This window comes from Nuphar pumila, chromosome 1 (assembly GCF_984573655.1).
Source record: "Nuphar pumila chromosome 1, dmNupPumi1.hap1.1, whole genome shotgun sequence".
NCBI classification, from domain to species: Eukaryota; Viridiplantae; Streptophyta; class Magnoliopsida; order Nymphaeales; family Nymphaeaceae; genus Nuphar; species Nuphar pumila.
In genome coordinates this window covers 8,838,503-8,854,981 of record NC_143249.1, presented here as the reverse complement: position 1 = coordinate 8,854,981, position 16,479 = coordinate 8,838,503, and the positions used below count along the sequence as shown (strand labels likewise).

At 38.3% G+C, this 16,479-nt stretch overlaps 1 protein-coding gene across 1 annotated transcript in view; it reads right to left on the bottom strand.

Annotated features, from left to right (window-relative positions):
- Positions 1-16,479, bottom strand: part of LOC149847892 (uncharacterized) — a 66,456-nt gene that overhangs the window by 13,439 nt on the left and 36,538 nt on the right. Inside the window, exon 12 of the mRNA XM_090009697.1 lies at positions 13,854-13,989. Within this exon, the coding sequence (XP_089865823.1) occupies positions 13,854-13,989 (136 nt within the window). The remainder of the gene's footprint in view (positions 1-13,853; positions 13,990-16,479) is intronic.

Below are 16,479 nucleotides of genomic sequence, written 5' to 3'. Positions count from 1 at the left end.
TCCCAAGAATACATTCATTGCATAAAAAATCCTTTTTACAAAGGTTTTAATAAAAGGCAAATAAGAGATTTAAACAATGTTGGGATGTCCCAGTCTCTTATGCCATACATGAATATCTTTGTTTTGAGCTACATTACAAAATTGGTTCTTGGGAATTTGAAGAAAATCAACAAAGTAGAGGTCTCTTCTCCTAGAGCCCTCCTCAATCAACCTCCCGGACCGGCGATCCTGTATCCAACATTTGTTAGAAGAGAATTTTATATCGCAACCATGGTCCGAGAGTTGAGAGACCGAAAGTAAATTTAAATTTAGTTTTGGCATAAGACGAATTTTTGGAACAAAAAAATCTTGTTTTTCAAAATTGTGTATTCCTTTAATTTCAAGAGGTGTTCCATCCGCCGTTGAGACAAAAGCTGGAAGAAAGTTTTTAGAAAAATCGAAAAGAGAACAAGCACTTGGAGTCATGTCAAAAGATGCACCGGAATCTAGAAGCCAAGATGTCTTACCGGGAGGTAAAGATGTAGACATAGCAGCTCCGAAAATGCCTCCCTTGAGAAGAGGTTGTAAAGCTTCTACGATTTGTTGAAGAGAAAGAGACCCATTTGACGATGATGGTTGTTCCTCTGGTTGAGATGTCATAGTCATTGCAAGTAATTTCTTCCATTTTGGGCAAATAGGTTTAATGTGCCCCGGTTCTTTACAAAAGTGGCATGTAAGCTTGCTATAGTCCCTCTTTGCTCCTTGACCACTTGAGTTTTGATTCTTGAAGTGAGGATGTAAAACCCGAAAATTTTATAAAATTTTGCAAATTGGGCCTGGATCCAAATTACAGATCCAGGACCCATAAAGGGGTTTTCCGCATACATTTACCTCGTAAATTTGATATATACGTATAAGTACAATAATTTTTAATTTATTTAATAATTCGGAGAATAATCATTCAATAGGGGTGCGTAGATGGGTATGGGATCCATATACCGGATCCATATACATATGTATATATTTATATATATCTAAATATATATATATATATATATATATATATGTGTATACTCATAAATAAAGAATATTAATATTATTAATAAAATAGAAATATACATATATATATGTATATATATATTAAGCGAATTCGAGGATCCATAGTTGGATCCAACTTACGAATCCATATTGATGGGGGTTAAATTATATGTATAATGTTAAATTCCAAATTTAATAAATAATTAATAGTAATTAAAAGAAGAAAAAAATAAATAAAGTTAGTATGGAGGGTCGGACCCACAATTGGATCCACGAATCCAACTGAGGATCCGGCACTCATGGGCGAACCGGGTCCATTATTAAAATGGACCCAGCATTGCGGGTCACGGGTTCGGACCCGGACCCGAGTTCTTTTTAAAAGGGGCAACCCGATAAGGGTTGCCCAATAAACCCTAACAGGAAAAAGGAAAGGGGGGAAGGGGGGGTTACGCAGGGCGTAACCGACCTCCCCCTCCCATCTCGGCAAGGAAGGAGGGGGCCTGGGGCCGATAAAAGGGGAGTGAAGAGAGGGTTATGCCCTCTTCACTCGGGCTCTCTCTCTTCCCCATCTCTCCCCGTTCCTCTCGCTCGCTCTGTGCGCACACGCCGGAGGAAAGGAGGTCGCCGGCGAGCTGCGGTCAGCCACACCCACCAAAGCCCCTAGCGAACACCTTTCTTCACGGCAGCAGTGAGGAGCGTCAGCCTCCAGCCTTCGATCGCCGGGAAACCCATTGGAAAGACAGGTACGGTGCTTCTTGGAATTTAAGTGAGGGATCGAACCTGAGTTCGATTTCGGGTAGGGAATGGAGAGGAGGGGTTCATGCTGTCGGAAATCCCTAACCCCTTAGAGTTTGGGGATTTCGGAACCCTAGTTGATTTTGTTGGGGGTTTAATATGTTTCGGTTAAGGGTTTTTAGATTTGGGGATTTTCAGGGTTCGGATTTCCCTTATGAAGGGGATGTACGATTTCGTTTTTTTTTATATAAAGGGGGTTTCTTGTTTATGCAACCCTTTGGATTTCTATTGGTAATAATGGCCTGTTCGATTTTTAAATTTGTTATGAATGCTGTTTTGTTAACCATAGATATGATGGATGTGTAGGGAGTATGGTGGATTGAGTTGTTATAACTACAGTATGTGCATAAATTCTATTCCTTGACTCATTAGGTTGATTATGTTTAGCAAACTCCAACGTGTTGAGACACGAGTTGCACAACCCATTTGTATGGGTTTTCATTGTGTGAACACCGAGTAACGGATTTCTCATGTATTGATTTTCATAAATTCCACCTTGAACCCCTATTTACCGTGAATAGGTATGCAGGGTTCCTTATGCCTTCAGAGTACTTTATGCCAGAATGGTTATGGTGGTGGGGGGGGGGGGGGGGGTCGGTAATGGTAATGCAAAATAATATGTGAAATCAGTCTGTGCAAGGAAACTTATGTGCCATGTGTATTTTGCTTTTCAGCTTAAATATCCAATCTAGGGCTTGTTTATCTGTAGTATATTGAACTGGGTAATCCCTGTAGAACATAGGTGGTTTTGTGTAGTGTTTCCTTGAATACAATCTGTGGTACAATTCGTGTTTCCAGAAATGTGCTAACTAAAAGTTTGTGATAGAAGTTAGACGTACTGCCTCATAATATTCTGTATTACAAACATGCATACTGTGGATCATGAAAGTATTTTGAGTTGTAAGTGTTTGGTAAGGTAGGTTATAATGAGATGTTTAATTTGCAGAAATTGTATTAGGCATTGCATGCATTTAATGGGTGTCCTTTGAACAGTCAACCTAGGCCTTCTTTTGAGATTTTTGAGACAGAGGTTGGAGATTTTATATAAATAATCTAGTAGTTACATGAAGTGAGTATGCAGTGGGTATCTGCCTATACACAGATGCATCATTAATTTAAGTCTTCATGAAGTTCTAAAATACATGGATCGGTTGGTTATGGAGTGGGATGGAGCAATATATATATATATATATATATATATATATATATATATATATATATAAGTATATTTCCTTTCCATTTTTACAAGATATGTACATATGCTGTTTTAAAATTTTTGTCACAGGTTTTCTTAACTTATATACATAACACTTCCTTTTGGGTAGGCATGTATTGGCACTCATAATGGTTGGTTCTTGGTTAATCATACTCATCATGATAGGTTGATAGAAATGCTCATGCATGAAAAGTATTGCATGATATTGAAATTTGGGTGGTACCCTGCCAAGCCCAGCCTAACGGTGCTGGACTATATTTTTACAAAGGCAAGTATGATAAATGTCATTTCCTTAACTGTCCATGCCTGTGGACAAATGACAGGACGATTGAATCTTTGTTCATGAATAGTATGACTCATATGGAAGCTTAGCTTATCACTTAAATTTTTCAGAATATTAGTTAATCGTGTTAGACTTGGCTCTTTGCATGCAGGTGAATGAAAATGCTAATATGCTTGGGCTGGATTTGTTATGCTTGATTTGAATATCGATGTCTAGTTGTTTTCATGGGCATGAGAAATCATGAAACTAATGCTTTATTGCTTGAATCTACATGCATGAGTATTCACATGATATAATAAAATTTAATCAAGAAATGACAACGTACATTTGGTATAAATATGTGAATCCTTGCGCATGAATCTTTGAAACCGTGCTTGTGAATGTTGTTGTTTTATGTCCATGGTTATATTGGCATATATGGACTTGCAATTGGAAACACTTGTCGTGGAGATTTATGCTTTCACTCGACTGTTATGACTATGGTACGCATGAGGGTGAACATGATTCAATTATTAGTAAGTCTTCTTGAACATGTACACTTGATTTATATGTGAAATGGTACATGTACACTCACACACTTAAAGAAACCATGGATTGGTTAAGACCCATATGTGATGTAGGTAACACACACATATTGAAAATGCATATGAATGAATTATGACGTGCATATGGTTGGGGTTATATTTGCATGAATATATATGCTTTTGGCATTTTGGCCTAGTGTTGTAAATTTATCACTAATTTGGTTTTATTATGTGATGCACCGATGGCCAGATTGGATCATCATCAGCCTGGAGAGCCGTGGGTTTGGTTTTCTTTTATTTATGTTTTTAAAAGCATCATTTAAACCATATAAGATGGTTTGGCACTTTACTACACTGTTCTACTAGTTGATACGGGCTGGAGTCCCGAATGGGTCCCTGCAAGGGAGGATGCGGGTTTTCACTTTTCTTTTGCATATGGTGTTGCAAACTTAAAGAATGAACTTTAAATAAAAATAATGAATAAGAACTGTGTAATATACATTCTGGGATATCTCATCTGGAGTATGAGAATCTTAGTTATCCGGTCTTGGAGAGACTGTGAGGATACAAAAACTCCGTGTGCATTGTTGCCCCTGAACCCGATATTGAGGTTCTTCTCCTAGCCACGGTTTTAGGGAGAACCCGCCACTTTACCCGGGAGTGGTGTGTTAGTCACAGCTGTGAGTTTATGGTACCAAGGAAGTGGCACTTGTGGGTGTGGGGTGTCCCTTGTGTCCCCGACATTAGATGTGGAGGTCTAATGTTCCGATGGATGGTGTTGTTTCCTGATATCGGTCGAGGGCTAAGTTGAAACCCAGTAATAAAATACAAATTGTTTGTTAAGCTACCCTGGGAACCTATTTGACCTCGGGGTTTGTACCCGTTTGGTGTATCCGCGGGCCACGGTAATTAAAAAGAGAAACTTAAAGATGTGTGCATCTAATAGGGCATGCATATGAAAAGATAAAACTTAAATGAAAGATAACAGAAGAAATCATACATTGCACATAATCATGCATTTTTCTGTTATGCATTAAATCATGCATGTTTGGATTATTCTTGATATCATGACATCATTTGGTGGTAGCATACGCTTTACTTTGTGAAATCATGCTGAAAGGTTTGGTTATTTAGTTTTTGATATGTGACATTGCTTTACTGTTCTTGACTGGTAAGTATATGCAACTGTTGGTAGTTATAGATATTTAAATGTTGCAAATTTTATATCTGCACTCACTCAAATCACTGCATGAAATCTAATCCATGTTCTTTCTCGCACCTGGTTTCTTTAGAAGTAGCTGTGCTCAGAATTTCGGTTCTGACACCCTACTTTGTTGGTTTTTCACAGGAAATGGTGAACAGTGAAGTTGGACATGCATCTGGGGATGGATGAGTTATACTTGGGCTTGTCAGCTTCAGTAGAGGACATAATGGCTCTTTCTTTTGTCTTTTAGTTCTTTTAAATTCTGCAATTGTTACTTTACTTCAGTTGAAGAAAACCTTGTCTTTGAAATTTTCTTACTCATTAATAAAAGAGTTTTAGTTGGTTGATATGGATGATAATTGCAAATTCGTTTGTGGTGGATGGGCTATCCAATGGAAAGTGGAACTGTGAGGACCCCAGATCTCTAGGAAGGTTTCCGCAACTCTTAGAAAAAAAAAAATATTCCGCATTTTAAAAGGGTCTGGATTGGGGTCGTTACAGAGGAGGCTTGTAGGTCCTTAAATTGCTCCCTGGTCTTGAGACGGCATTAACACCTTTATTTTTTTCATTGTTGGAAGGTGTAGCTAGAACACTTGGGTTGTTCTTGCTTATACCCAGCTGAGTCTCTTCCCCACTATGTTTAGTAATTACATCTTTAAGAGAGGAAAAAGTGAAGGTGAATAAAAGGAAAGATTGGATTTGTTCAAATTCGAGCATAAGCCCATTCAAAAAATTAAAAAATCTATCTTCTTCCAATTATTTATGGCGAAGCTCTATGGCTTCTCCACTCCAATTAAGTTCGAGCATAGCAAGCTCGTCCCAAATAGAAGAGAGCTCGGCAAAGTACTCTCTTATAGTCATCTCCCCTTGTTGAAGCGTTAGCGCCCTTTTTTAGAGATAGTACTTATGGGACAAGTCCCTAGAGGTGTACATCTTCTCAAGATATTCCCATGCTTGAGAAGCCTTCTTGAATTTGAAGATATTTGTATTAATTCTCTTCTTTCATCACCTTCAAGAATTTTTATCTCTCCTTTCTCTAGCAAGGTTACCTTGGGTTCCGGTTCGAGAATCGAGCCTTGGACATAGCCCCAAAGCCCTTTTCCTTTGATGTGAGCTTTCATGTTTTCGGCCCAAACATGATAGTTGGCCCCATTGAGTTTGAAGCCAAGAGAAAAAATGGGAGACTTTTTTCACCCATTAGAGAGGAGAGATGATGAAAAACAATAAGTACCTCAAGGGCTTTTCAAGTCTTTCTTGATAAAGGAGGCTTCTAAAATATTGTCCGAAGAGCATGATCTACTCCAAAATTCAATAGCATAAAGGCACGTTTTTTGAGGCACTCAAAAATGAAGAAACGCATGATCCTCCTTCAAACGAGGCTCTGATACCATGTGAAAGTATCTTCAACAAGATACTACGATCAAGACTTCAATATTCTTGATAAAGAATGGTACATATGCACAATAAGAACACGTGTGCATAAAAGCACAAATTCACAAACTCTCACAAATGCGCAAAAAACATAAAAATAAATAATCAAACTTTATTAGGAACTTGGGCTTTGACCCAAAGCCATAAAAATACAAAAGGAGTGAAACCCCTATTTATAACCTTACAAAGGAGCCACATAGGGGGCTCCCAAGAGAGTCGTTGGGAGCCCCCATATGTGACCGTTGGAGGCTCCCCCAACGACTCTTTGGGGAGCCTCCCTATGTGGCACATATTACAAAACAAATAAAAAGAAAAGAAAGAAAAGAAAAGGAAAAAGGAAAAATAAAAGAATTAAAAGAAGTTACAATCAGCGTAAAATAGGAATTTACATAAATACCCTTTTTGGGTGAAAAACGAGACAAAAAAGAAATAGGTAAATATATTTATATATATAGATAGAGATACATATACATATATACATAGTACATATGTATCTCTCTCTCTCTCTCTCTCTCTCTCTCTCTCTATATATATATATATATATATATATATATATATATATATATAGACGAGATTACAATGTTGATACATAATTTAACGGTGTCATGGCGACTACTACCATGAAAATTGTATGGATTCATCAGCTATTAGAAGACATGGGGATCACGATAGAAGGGCCCACCAAGCTATGCTGTGATAACAAGAGTGCAATATACATTGCCAAAAATCATACTTTTCATGAGCGAACTAAACACATTGAGATGGACTGTCACTATGTTCGGGAAGCGTATCTGAAAGGAGTTATAAATCTTCCATAAGTAACTTCAGAATATCAGTTGGCAGATTTCTTCACCAAAGCTTTGTGTGCTCCGCGATTCAATTTCCGCCTTGGCAAACTTTCGATCATCTTGCCCTAAGTTTGAGGGGGGGTGTTAAATTATGTAATTGAATCTTGTAATCCAATATATATTTTATATATATACATATATATATTATTTGTATATATATCTACCTATTATATATATATAATATTTATTTATTTATTATTAGCCGTAGGGGTAGTTCAGTCTTTTCACACATTTTACGCATATTCAATTCTTGAATATGTTTTTTGTAATTTCCTTTTTTTCCCATTTTTCTTTTTTTTTCTTTTCAATGTACTCAAGTACCTTGGGAGCCCACCACTAGTCGTTGGCCCCTCCAACGATCACATTTGTGACGGTTGGAGGGGCTCCAACGACTATATGGGAGCCCCTCCAAGGGTCTTCCCTTGCCTTATATAAAGGGCATCCCTCTATTATATTTAGGTATGCTTTGGGTCAAAGCCCAAGTGATTAATAAAGTGATTTTTTATTCTTTTTATGCCTTTGTGCATTTGTGAGATTTAGTGGGTTGTGCTTTTGTGCATAAGTGTTTTAAGAGTTCTCATTGTGCATGTGCGCACGTATTTATCATCAAGAATATTAAGGTCTTGATCATAGTATCTTGTTGAAGATACTTTTACACTAGATGCCTGCTTAAGCTCATATATAGCCCTATTCAGCCCTTTCACTATATCACTCTGGTTGCTTCATGTAAACTTCCTCCTTCAAGTCCTCATGTAAAAACGCATTTCTAACATCAAATTTGTTTAATATCCAACGATGATTGCCTGCAAGAGATAAAATAACATGAATAGTTCTTTAGGACTGCAAGAGAGAAAGATATAGAGCGAGAGAAAGAAAGAAACAATAGAATCAATGTTCTTTAGGACACCACGATCTCACATCCACACGAACAAGCTTTTCGCGATTGCAAATACCGATGGCTCTAATACCATGTAATGAAATCAAGAAGCCTCCACACACCTCAAGCAAGAGGCACAAACACACTCTCAAGTGGTTCCAATAACAAAAGCCACTAAGGGCCAATAAAAAACACACAAGGATAAAAAATATAATCTTTATTGGATAATACAATACACACAAAATGCATAAAATACAAGGGACTTGAAGTCCCATATTTATACACAAAGAGGGGAGTGAGGAGCTCCCAACGGCTAGAATTCTAGCCGTTGGGGAGTCCCCAACAGTTATATTGTCAAGGACAATAATGCCCTTGACAATACAACAAAGGACATAAATATAAAAAATAAAGAAAAAATAGGAAAAACAGTTTAGCCCCTAATGGCATATACCTATTACAAGGGTGAAAAGACCAAAATACCCCTAGAGTGTAAAACAAATTACAACCATAATATATATATGTATGTATATATATATATATACACACACACACACAAGGAGCACACATCATATTCTAACACCCTCGTGGGTAAGGAACCCCAGAGTGAAAAAATGTAATATTTTTATTTTTGTCAGTTTTTTTCACATCTGACCCTCCAAATGTGATATACATATTAAGTTTAGTAGAAACGGTCATTTGGTTCATGTTTTTACAATGTATCTGTCCGATTTTACAAGGGTTGAAAAATCAAAAGCCTATAATGGACCAATTTTCAAACCTCAAAAAGACATTTTTATGTCAAAGAACTATCATCCAAGGGTTGATTCCTACTATTTTGACCATGTTGAACACATCCATGAGGTCATATTAGGTCAAAACAACCTCTCTCATGAGTTCCAACTAGGGGGTTCCTTAACCACGAGGGTAGCAAATACTATCAACCCCCCCCCCCCAACACACACACACACACACACACACACACACACACACACACACACACACACACACACACACACACACACACACACACACAAATATGTATATAAATGAATATAGATATATATGTCAAAAGAAACACTATACATATGTATGTATGTATGTATAGAGAAGGGGGTATGGGTATCTGACTACTATAGCCCAACATTTCCAGACCGTTCGATCTAAATGAGATCAGACAGTTCACGATCGTCATATATAAACTCCGTCTAAAAACCCTTCCTAAGCCCTTTGTCTCTCATTCCTGCCTTTTGCATGCCCCACCCTCCCCCCGCTCCCTCTCCCTCTCTACACACTGTCAGAGCCTAACGCATTGCCTCACCACAGCTCTTCAGGGAGACTGCACTCGACCCATCGCTCGACAGAGAGACTACATTTGACACACCAAACCCCTCGCTGGAGAGAAACTCCCTCTCCCTTCTCCCTCTCTGCACGTTGTCGGAGCCCGACCCACCACCTCACTATAGATTGCCAGAGAGGCTACACTCGACCCACTGCCTCACCAGAGATAACAACCACTGCCAAATATCACCCATCGTCTTTGCACTCTACCCAGTGCCTGCATATGCTCTATCCACATTCGACCGACCTCTACGCACTCCCATCAACTCTCCTCGTTGCTGGAGTTGTGGAGCCACCCATTGCTGATAATTGAACAGTTGCAACTTCCCATCGCTAAAGCTTGACCTGTTGAAGCCATCCATTATTGAAGATCGAACAACCATAGCCTCCTATCAGAGAGATCGACCCCTGTTTTCACGCACTCTGCATCTCCGCTCTCTCCATATCCCACAATATGTTGTCATCCTGGGAGGCAATCGAGAAAGCGAGAGTGTGTGGGTGGGTCGATGTCTGGTGAGAGATAGAGAGGACGAGTGAGAGAGAGAGGTGTTTGGTGCTCCCTCACCCTCCAGCAGTCGTGCTCTCTCTGGCAGTCTGCATTGTCTCTCTCCGTTGGTCGGGCTCCGACAACACGCAGAGAGAGAGAGAGAGGTGTGAAAAGAAGAAAGAAGAGAGAAAGAGCTTGGGGAGCGTTTTATATGGGGTAATCGTAGATTGTCTAGAAATATAGGCTACAATAGGCAGCTACCCCTTCTCTGTATATGTGTGTGTGTAAGGAAAAAGAGGGAAAAAAAGGAGGAAGAGAGGAAGAAAAGGGGGAAGGGAGAGGGGCAAGAGGAAGAAGAATAAGAAAAAGAAGGGGGCAGGGAGGGTGAGGGAGGGAAAAAGAGAGAATAAAAAGAGAAAGAAGAAAAAGAAGATGGGTGAGCCGGGATTAAGAAGAAGGTAAACCAGGTGCCTATTTGAGACTCTAGTCTCAATTTTGATAACACAACTTTTGATTCATCATGCCATATCTAGGTGTTGGATCTGAAACCACTTCAATAACCTAAAATAGCGGCTACGTGCACCTGGAGCCCTATATATAAGAGAGAAAGAGACTATTGTGGTACCCAACCACCACAACTTATGGTGGCATGAATCTCAATTTACATAGATCTGATGTTAAAACAAAGAGTAACTCAATCATGTTTAGCATGATCTGTTTACTAGTTTCAAATGTTAAAGTTTAACTCCAATAAGATTTATTGGGCCATTTTTTAAGAATCCTCATTTTTCACCATCTTGAAAATTGTAAATCATGCTGAACACCTGTACTGTTAGAACTTAGAACTAACATTGGGTGCTAGGTCTATACAAACAAGAGTATGTAGCACCATATGGTATCATGGTCAGAACCGCAACAGACTCTCTCTCTCTCTCTCTCTCTCTCTCTCTCTCTCTCTCTCTCTCTCTCTCTCTCTCTCTCTCTCTCTCTCTCTCTCTCTCTCACACACACACACACACACACACACATATATATATATAGCTTACTCATGCATTGGTTAATCTTTCTAGGTTTCAGTAAAAAGAAAAGATAGATATATATTTGCTGTAAGAATTCAGCCCATTTACATCCGTGCTCATCTCATGGAGAGTCTGCTCTTCTATAGTTGATATATGCACTGAATCAGGTCTCAAACTGTAGAATGAAAGACCAAAGAACCATAACCCAACAGTGGTAACAAAATGAAACACAAAACTAAAGGCCTTTAGCATGTAAAGTGTGTTAAAGGTGAAGACTAGAAGATCAAGTGAAAGAAGATAAAAACAAATGCAGATGGAAGTTATGTTTCAATAATTTACTAATCAAGTAATGATGGTGATACAGACCAAGAATAACAACCAAAAAAGTGAGCTACATAATCTATAGCAAAAAAATAAAATACAAAAAAAAAAGTGTACAAATGGTTTTCCGACATTGAACAGCTTTGAAGGGAAAGAAGGGTTTTGTATGGTTGACTTCAGTGTTGAACAAGGTTTTGGCTAGAAGTAAATAAACAAATAGAGAAAGGAGATACTGATTCTCATACATGGAAGATTTAAATAAAGAAATGGAGGAAGGAGATGTTGGTTTCCATAATAAATGAAATTTTCAGAACTATCAGGGTAATGAACTTACAAACGGTAACCAATTTGAATTTACAGGAGGGAGGTACAGGAATTGATGCCACCTTCTGAAGGCAAGTTATGAAAAAGGGAAGAACCATGTAGATGCAGTAGACCAAAAGTAACAGAGGAAAGGATGGATGTCGGGACAAATAATTTGTTCCACAAGAAGCATGAAAGGTAACTCATATGAGTCATCCAAGGTTTATATGTTAACTGCTAAGGTAGTAAGAGCCTGTGGAGAAGACAAGCATATTTCATTTCATAGTCGGTCTGCATTGACCTTCTCTTTGAGCCCATACTTCTTAGTGTTCTCAAAGAATAGCTGTAGTAAAGGAGGAGATCCCATCACATTCGCTGTTTACAGATCACAAAATATTAATTATTCAAAGAAAAAAGGAAGCAATTAAAGAGTTGCAACCATAGGGAAAATCTTACAAGGGATGCAAAAGCAGAAGAAAAAATTGCTAACAGAGTATGCAAGTGTATGCAATTACACGAGAGGTTGTGGTCAAAATATAAGACCTTACAATATCTATTGTACTATATTTCAGCAGAGATTAGATAATCTAGGTAGAAAACACTACTTAGATTGATTGAAAGTGATACAGAGACAAGCTAGTGGAATTCTTTCAGATGCCTCTTACATTGAGATGTGTTCACACGAGATAATGGTAAGATATAGATCTTCATGGTACAGATTGATGCGTGATAAATAGGCAACAAGATAATATAAAACATATGGTTGAGCTGAAATGCATGGCAATTTGATATCTAGCTCAAAGAAAGAATGCATGGATGTGTGTATGGAAGGGGACACATAGGCAAAGGAAAGCAAAAAAAAAGAACAAAAGGACTATCAATTGGTTTAAGAATATCCAAAAAACTTTGGCCTATGCAAAGGCTAGAACACATGTTTTGATGAACTATGAGATTGAAAGACCAATAAATACATAAACGTTGCCAGTCGAGGAAGCGGGAGCGAGAAGCGGAAGCAGAAAGTGAGGGACTTTCAAAATTTTAAGAAGCGGGAAGTGTGGGATGACTTAAATGTGAATCAGGAATCGTCTCGGAAGCGACCTAGGAAGCGAACCGGAAGTGACCTAGGAAGCGAGGGAGAAGCGAAAAAAGAAAATAAAAATACAAAAAAAAAATTTGAAAAAAGGGGGGAAGCGCGGGGGAAGCGTGGAGGAAGTACGCTTCCCATAAATGAGAAGCACTCTTCCCAAAAAAACTTGGCGCTTATCAGCGCATTTCGGAAGCGGGACGTTTCGCGCTTCCGAAACGTGCTTCGGGAAAGTGCGCTTCCCCACTAGGCTAGGCGCTTTCGGTAACTCTGCTATAGACAGAGGTGACATGGAATGATCAAAGTCTAGACACTGAAATAAATTAGACTTACAAAGACAATGCCATGTAGATAAGGAATCTAGACAAAAAATTATATTACCCACTGTCTATCGCAGAATAAGAAAATGAATGCATATAGATAGTACATCTAGATCCCCATATTTGCCTCAATTAAAAAAATTAACTTTTCTCCTAATGGTGTTGCTTAGCAATTAAGCATGTGTGGAAACTAACTTGACCCTTTTCTCCTAGTGGAGAGGTGTGCCATGAAATATGAGGCAAAACAAAAAGTGTACTTCCAACTTCAAGGTGCATTTATATAATGAGGAATTCAACTTATAACTTAACTATCACATCCCTCATCCTAACAAGTCATGCACCTAATACCTCACTTCGAACCAATTTAAATCAGTCTTTGAAAGTGCTTCACCACCAATCCTGGAATAGGTATATTTTATGTAATAAAGAATATGAAAAGATAAATCATGATCACTCAATACTATGGACTTATCTCTTTCTCCTAATTTCTTTTTCGAGTGTTTTGTAAAGCTTATGAACAGCGAATCATCCATCATGACTTGTGTCAGTTTATCCCTAGTGCTTTCCCTTGCCTCAAAAAGCTTTTGCTATTGGCTACAACTAAATATTTGCAACTGCTGATACCCTTATCAAAGCATTTCTTGAACTAAGGAATAAGATGTTAATTCAAGACAAGAATAGGACTTGCATAACTTAATACCTCAGTTAAAATGCCCCGTCACCAAATAAAAATCTTTACAATTCCAAGAAAAGATAAAATCCATTTTCAACAACTTATAGACTTACATCTTGAAGCCATTTTATCCCTTGTGCAATAACATCCTCTCTTCGAAGCCAATGGATTCGTCTCAACAACCAATCATCAATAGCATCCTCCATCACTAATTGCAGAATCTGCTTTGATATCCAGAAGACTTGCCTTCTACAAAAAGGATTACAAGCACACAAAAAGTAATTCATCAAATGATTGACGAGCTTAAATCAAATACTTCTTTTATTAGATGAAAACACATTGTTTGAGAATGAAAAGCACAAACCCTGGAAAATAAAGCAAACAGATTAAGCCGATATATGACAAAATTTGGCACAAGGCATGAATGATCATCATCAACACACTACAACTAAATGCCATAGTAGAACTTGGTGCTTGAAAAGTCCCTTCCCTATATGCATACATTGCATAGTAGCTGTCCAATTTTACCTGCTAATTAGTCCCTGGAATCAAACTCACGCATACGTGGAGACTGGAGTTTATGATAGTAGAACCTGTTGAGTTTAAGAGACATCCGCTTTTTAAAGATCAAGCCCGTGAAACACATGCTATCATTTAAAACAAGCTTTCCATTTTTATTAATAGCGAATTTTAATTGAAAAATGTCAAGCTTAAGTGTTGAGATAGTTCTCGCAGTTGCGAGATTTGAGCTTAGCCCAAAGTGAAGCATTGCAGTGTGGCCCACTACTATCACAGGCATTTCAAATTTTAAGGCTTACATGAAGCTAACAGTCATGCATGTTTTTTTTCTTTGTTGTGATTTGATTTTAACACAATTTCCCATTTAGCAGTATGAAATCCCAATACTGATTAGGTGTAATAACCTCAATTTTTTTTTATTTACTTGAAATTTATCTTAAAATAAAATGTATTTTTCTGAATTGGGCCTGGGATCCGCGTTTCGGATCCATAAAGGGTCCATATACCCAACAACAACTACGCCTTCATCCCAAAACAATTGGGGTCGGCGATATGAACCAAAAAAGAAAATCATTTTGGGTCTTCCACATGAATCCTTCTCCTCCAATCATTTCTATCCAATGCCATGTCCTCGGTGAGGTTCAAAGCATTCATATCCTTTCCTATCACCTCCATCCATGTCTTCCTAGGCCTACCCCGACCTCTTTTAACTAATATATTTTCCCATTTCTCCATCCTTCTAACTGGAGCATCATTAGGCCTTCGCCGAATATGTCCAAACCACTGTAAACGATTCTCTCTCATCTTATTTTAAGGGTCCATATACCCGTATAAGATATATATACATATATCTAGTCGGAAAAAAAATAACTCTAGGATCCACAGTTGGATCCATTTGGACCCAACTTGTGAATCCACATCACAAGGAATCAGAGGGATTCCGACTGGAATCAGAGGGATTCTCGGACTCATAGTGCCGGCAACCGCGCCACCCGGGGTTGCCGTGAATAGCAAAACTAAATTGTTTTTTTTCTTTTGGGGGTTTCAGATTTCTGTTAAGAAGGCGGGGTTCGTGGGTTGTCGAAAACCCCAAATCGATCGATTTGGAGAATTCCAACTGCCATGGTCTATGAAGAAAAAAAAAAGAGTTGCCCATTGATGAGTTCGGTTTTCCGAAAGAGGGCATTCTGTTTTTTGTTAGGGGCAGATGCCTAGAAATCGTGGAGCCAAGATTTCCCGGTCTCCTTGAGTTGTGGTCTTCGGCTGAATATGTTTTTTTGTTGACAGGCCTAGTGGTGGCCGATTTGCATTGGTGATTCCTTCGTTTTGTTTTTATATGCACGTTGTATCTGATCAGGCTGTTATTGTTGTCTGTGCATTTAAGATTTGCTCTGTGAAATACAACATGCTTAATTTAGTTCTGGTTACAGTTGAATTCTGTATGTTGTATTCTGTATGTTGTTGCATTGACTCTGCTAAAACTTGAAATTTCATTAACTTCACTCAGCATGGTCTATTCTTTTTTTTCTGTGCAACTAAATTGCAGTATATCTTGTGCATGCATACGAACTAGGGTATTACAACCCTTTTTTTTCCGGCATAACACAACCGCAGAATCTCGATTCTGCGCATGTGTTATGTACCAAGCTGTTATAATTGCATGATCTGTGTTGGAAAAAAATCTGTATGTAAGTGTTAAGCTAAATGATTCTGTACTAAAGATATGGACTAGGGTACATGCCTATATACATCGCCTATTAGTTAGCGTTGTGTTCACTGTTTTAATTTTTCTATATTAGAAGAAGAAGCAATGCACTGATTATACCTGAATGTTGTAAATGACTTGCAATTTCTTACTATCAGATTAATCCCTAATGAATGCATGCCTAAATCTCGTGCAATCTCTTTTGAGTTTTTTTTTGGGCAACGGATGGCTGATCCATGCTTGAGTTTGTGTATGCCTTTTTCTCTTCTCGCATCTGATTAGTTGAGTGGTCCTCATATGAAAATGTAGAAGGAACAATGGTAATCTTAGGTAAATTACTTTCATTTGTGGCACAAAGAGCAAATTGTTGATATTGTAAAACGTGAGACTCCACAACATTGGTTTGAATTGCCAAGCTAAGGTGAGAGGGTCCACAGTGACCATTGGGTTAATAAGTGGAACACACATATATATTGAAGTATAATTTTTCTGCCTGACTGGTTTAAAAGTACCGG